We start from the raw sequence: 5000 nt of genomic DNA on the forward strand, positions 1-5000 counted from the left end.
TAAGTGAAAATAATCTGTGAAAATATTTAGATATTTCAGGCATTTAAAGCATTAAAAGCCTGATTTGAGCATCATTATATTTATCTAAAAACTAAAACATCATATTCAGCCGACACTGGGTTTAAATAAAGTCTTTATTTCCTTTAACTTATGTTTATCTACAGAATATAAATCCCCAATAGAGGGCCAGCTGTACCAAGACCAAAGAGGATATATGCATGAACTATGAATGTAGATGGACTCGCATACAAAATATGATCATGTGTTTCATATTAGAAGAATAAACCACCAGAAAAACTGCTGAGTCGGCTGTATTGACGCGCGTCATCCCTCTATAAGAGAACACGAGGTAGTATTCCTGCACATCAAACAACACAAACGATTATGTAAGAGCTCCCGGAGCCATTTCAAAATAAAAGCTTCCCCCGGTGTGTGTGTGTGTGGCCAACAGCCGGTCCTGCACAGCAGACCTTATCACGTGCGTTGACCGTCTCTCAAGTCCAAACGTCGCCCCGTGATGACGTCATTTATTCCAGCCGATGACCTCGTAGAACAGCGCCTTGAGCAGCCGCGCCTCGTAGGTGACGGTGTTCTTGCCGATGTGGACGTGGGTCTCCTCCAGAGGCTGCTCGATGGTGGCCAGGACCTCCTTGCCGTACGCTGCAGGCGAGACCGACAGGAAGTCAACTCAACATCAACAAGCAACGTGAACCCTGACCTGTAGGTGGAAAGGTCACGGGGTCATACGTATCTCGAGGCCTCTGGAGATCAGGTGGATGTGGGCGTGGCCTCCAGTATTTTACATTCGGCGTCAACCTAAGCTGAGTCTCTGTGGTCGAATGGACCACTGTGTGTGTGTGTGTGTGTGTGTGTGTGTGTGTGTGTGTGTGTGTGCTGCTCACCCTCGCAGTGCTCCAGGAACTGGATGCACTCCTGCACCACGGCGTCCCGCAGCATGACCATGTGCTTGGACATGTTCTCCAGCAGAGACAGGAAGCAGTGCTTGGCGTAGAACCACGTGTCTGTCCCCAGCTACACACACACACACACACACACACACACACACACACACACACACACACACACACACACACACACACACACACACACACACACACACACACACACTAAGTAAAGGGGGGGGGCTCTCTCAGGACGTGACGCCGCTTGTGTTCTCAGCCGGACCGAAGTGGACTCAGCTGCATTCAGGGTCTGTTGTTGTGACTTGAGACCAAAAGGGTCCCAAAAAGAGCCGCTTGGCCTCAGAGACGATTCCTGGAGGGCTGAGAGGGTTCAAGAAGTCTATGCTTCATGTGTTAGAGCTGCATTCTCTCTCCTGACCACCAGGGGGCAGCTCCTCTGGTTGTATAGAAGTCTATGCTTCATGTGTTAAAGCTGCATTCTCTCTCCTGACCACCAGGGGGCAGCTCCTCTGGTTGTATAGAAGTCTATGCTTCATGTGTTAAAGCTGCATTCTCTCCTGACCACCAGGGGGCAGCTCCTCTGGTTGTATAGAAGTCTATGCGTCATGTGTTAGAGCTGCATTCTCTCTCCTGACCACCAGGGGGCAGCTCCTCTGGTTGTATAGAAGTCTATGCTTCATGTGTTAAAGCTGCATTCTCTCTCCTGACCACCAGGGGGCAGCTCCTCTGGTTGTATAGAAGACTATGCTTCATGTGTTAGAGCTGCATTCTCTCCTGACCACCAGGGGGCAGCTCCTCTGGTTGTATAGAAGTCTATGCTTCATGTGTTAGAGCTGCATTCTCTCTCCTGACCACCAGGGGGCAGCTCCTCTGGTTGTATAGAAGTCTATGCTTCATGTGTTAAAGCTGCATTATCTCTCCTGACAACCAGGGGGCGACTCCTCTGGTTGTATAGAAGTCTATGCTTCATGTGTTGAAGCTGCATTCTCTCTCCTGACCACCAGGGGGCGACTCCTCTGGTTGTATAGAAGTCTATGATGCATGTGTTAAAGCTGCATTCTCTCTCCTGACAACCAGGGGGCGACTCCTCTGGTTGTATAGAAGCCTATGCTTCATGTGTTGAAGCTGCATTATCTCTCCTGACCACCAGGGGGCTCCTCTGGTTGTATAGAAGTCTATATAGTGACTCTACTTCTCTCTTGATGTATTCCCTCAGTAAACATTGTAAACATGAGTTTATGTCTCAGTCTCTAGTTTCAAGTCTTCTTCTATACAGCATGATGTCATCATTTATACTTTATGGTCATTTAGTCAGACCATGAAGCAGGGGGCGCTTTAGGGGCGGGGCTACAGGGTGATTGACAGGGGGCCCTTTAGGGGCGGGGCTACAGGTGATTGACAGTGCTTAAACATCCCAGAACAAGACGGCCGACCTTCTTGTTGTAGGGCTCCAGGCTCTTGATGACGCGAGAGATCCCGAAGTCGTAGTTCCCTTTGGCGCAGTACAGCGTCCTGAAGGACATGGTGAACATCACTGCTCAGCTCGGAGCTCCTCGAGGTGGAAGAGCTCGACATGTTTGCTTCTCACCCGATGACCAGGTTGACGATGCAGAGGTGGAAGACCTTCTTGTCGGGGTCGTCGTAGGAGATCTGCTCCTCCTCTTTCTCGATCTTCCTCATCAGCTCTTCAGCCTGTTGGACCGCAGGAGGAGGAAACACTCTCTTCTTATTACCGTGTGCTTTATTATAACAAATATTATGACATCATCTCATCGGACATACCTCCTCATTCTGGGATGTCAGGATGTAGGAGACACACAGGTTGGCCAGGACCATGGCATTCACATTGAGGATCTAGAGGCACACACACACACACACACACACACACACACACACACACACACACACACACACACACACACACACACACACACACACACACACACACACACACACACACACACACACACACACACACACACACACACAAATAATATTGTGATAATCTTGAAATCAATCCAGGGTCGTGCCGGTTTCCTCCGACTGTTAATGAAAGCTTGACCTCAAACACTCGAGAGACTGTTCTGGGATGTGAGGAGACCCGTTAAACTGTCCCTCAGACCGTTTATCGTGACTTAATTGTCTGACATTTGGACAAAAGTCAAAAAAAGATCAAAGTGAGATGTCAGAAAACGAGCAGCACAGCAACCAGAGGAACACAGGAAGTCAACGCGGTGCAGAGCGGTGCAGGTGGAGGTGTGTCTTTATTACGCAACTAAATGTAAAAATACGTGAACTGAAAATAAATGAAGTGTTAGTTTTGCTTATGAAACTCGATTCTTTGGCTGCAAATCGAACATTTTTGTTGGTTTTTGCACTTTTCTTTTGAGAGCATAAAAAAAAAAATACTAATATATTTTTTTTAAAGCAACGTTTTTTCTTTTAAGATAAATCTTTGTTTAGTTTTTGCACTTTTTTTATATAGAGCAATTTCTAAAAAATTCTTTGGGAGAGCTACATTTTTTTCTTTTGAGGTAAAAATTTGTTCGTTTTTGGATTTTTTTTTAGAGGAAATTTGTTGTAAATACATTTATTTTAATTTTATATACAGTGGGTACACCCCTTTAAAGGGTACCTGTAGTGAAAGTGAATATGTAGCCAGATCAAAAGATAATGTGTTTCTAAAGGTTATTCATGCACTGACGGTCCAGTATTCAATAACAATACGTAGTTTAGGCTGTTCAAAGTCCTCAACTCCGACAAGCTTCATTGCACTGGAGCTTGAATATGGCGCCGGTGGTGTGACGTCACATCGTTGAGAGATCGACAGCCAGCCACAGCGGATGTGTTCAGATACCAATATAAACAACGTCGAGCGCTCGCAAACAAATGCTGAGAGATTAATTATATGGACGATGAAAGATTGTCAGATTCAGCAACTGGATACTTGTTTGAACCTTTAAAAGCAGACTATCCCCATTTAGTGAATTGTGACAGCGATGATAGCGATGATTCTGATGAAGTTGATGCCGAAGGACCGCCGGTCCAGATGCTTCACCGTGCGGACCGTGCACGCAAGTCGGCGGACGTTTGGTGCAGTTGTGGGAAATGTGTGCCACAGAAAACAGACATAGAGTGCATTTGTTGTAAAGAGCACGAACTTATGTCCGATGATATCGTGACATTAGACCTCATCTGCTTCACACAAAAGCGTGAGCTTGATAGCTACATCGCGCATAAGCCAGCGCTGGAGATGTCTTTCATTGATGCAATGATCGGCCCACATGTTCGGGGTGCTAGTGACTTTTCTTTGCTCCGTCCGTCCGGCGCGCAAACCGGTGTCGGGAGCTCCCGCGCACGAGACGGCGGGCAGAGGACTGTCAACGCAACACGTAGAGACAGAAATGACGTGCTGCTGCTGTAATGTGGTGCTATAGAGAAAGTGACAGGGGGGCGGGCCCATTTTTTTTAATGTCATGCGATCTACCAATACTACGCCGCGATCGACTGGCAGGTTCCCACGATCGACGTATTGAGCACCCCTGATATAGATTGTGTAATTCTTGAGGCCACCGATCTATCCCAAGAAGCAACGCGTGTAGAAGTGGCTCCGGATTGGCTGAATTCCTTTCAACGACTCAACGTCATAGTGACCTTTGACATGAGTAAATAACTAGCAAAATGGCTGCGCCCTGAAGCGTTCACGGACTCGGAATGTTGACAAAGAAATGTAAATCCTCGGGCTATGCGTGACTTGTTGACAATAGCGGCGGGGTAAATATGATTTATTTGATGCGCCGAATGGATGTAGCACGTTGTTGTTTTGCACTACAGGTACCCTTTAAATGTCACTTTTTTTTCCAAAAAGTTTTTGTATTTACATTTCTTTTTCTTCTTTTGAGATAAATGTTTATTTGGTTTTTGCACTTTTGCTTTTTTGAGAGCAGAGATTATTATTTATTTTGTAAATTTGTTGTTTTTTGCACTTTTCTTTTGAGAGCATTTTTTAAAAATACATATTTTATTTAGAGCAACGTTTTTTCTTTTGAGATGGACGTTTCTTTGGTTTTTGCATTT

General features: G+C 45.9%; 2 protein-coding genes across 3 annotated transcripts in view; one reads left to right on the top strand and one right to left on the bottom strand.

Annotated features, from left to right (window-relative positions):
- c23h16orf89 (chromosome 23 C16orf89 homolog) overlaps window positions 1-300 on the top strand; it is a 5241-nt gene extending 4941 nt beyond the window's left edge. For both annotated transcript variants that reach the window (XM_056406537.1, XM_056406538.1), the window contains exon 9: window positions 1-300. This exon is cut by the window's left edge and continues 195 nt beyond it. The gene's annotated coding sequence lies outside the window, so the exon portion shown is untranslated.
- Window positions 116-5000, bottom strand: part of ift70 (intraflagellar transport 70) — a 20270-nt gene continuing 15385 nt past the window's right edge. The window contains exons 15-19 of the mRNA XM_056406823.1: window positions 2706-2777; window positions 2512-2615; window positions 2357-2435; window positions 903-1032; window positions 116-660 (exon numbers count right to left, since the gene is read on the bottom strand). Coding sequence (XP_056262798.1) covers window positions 524-660; window positions 903-1032; window positions 2357-2435; window positions 2512-2615; window positions 2706-2777 — 522 coding nt within the window. The 3' untranslated portion in view covers window positions 116-523. The remainder of the gene's footprint in view (window positions 661-902; window positions 1033-2356; window positions 2436-2511; window positions 2616-2705; window positions 2778-5000) is intronic.

Source organism: Pseudoliparis swirei, chromosome 23 (assembly GCF_029220125.1).
Source record: "Pseudoliparis swirei isolate HS2019 ecotype Mariana Trench chromosome 23, NWPU_hadal_v1, whole genome shotgun sequence".
Lineage (NCBI taxonomy): Eukaryota > Metazoa > Chordata > Actinopteri > Perciformes > Liparidae > Pseudoliparis > Pseudoliparis swirei.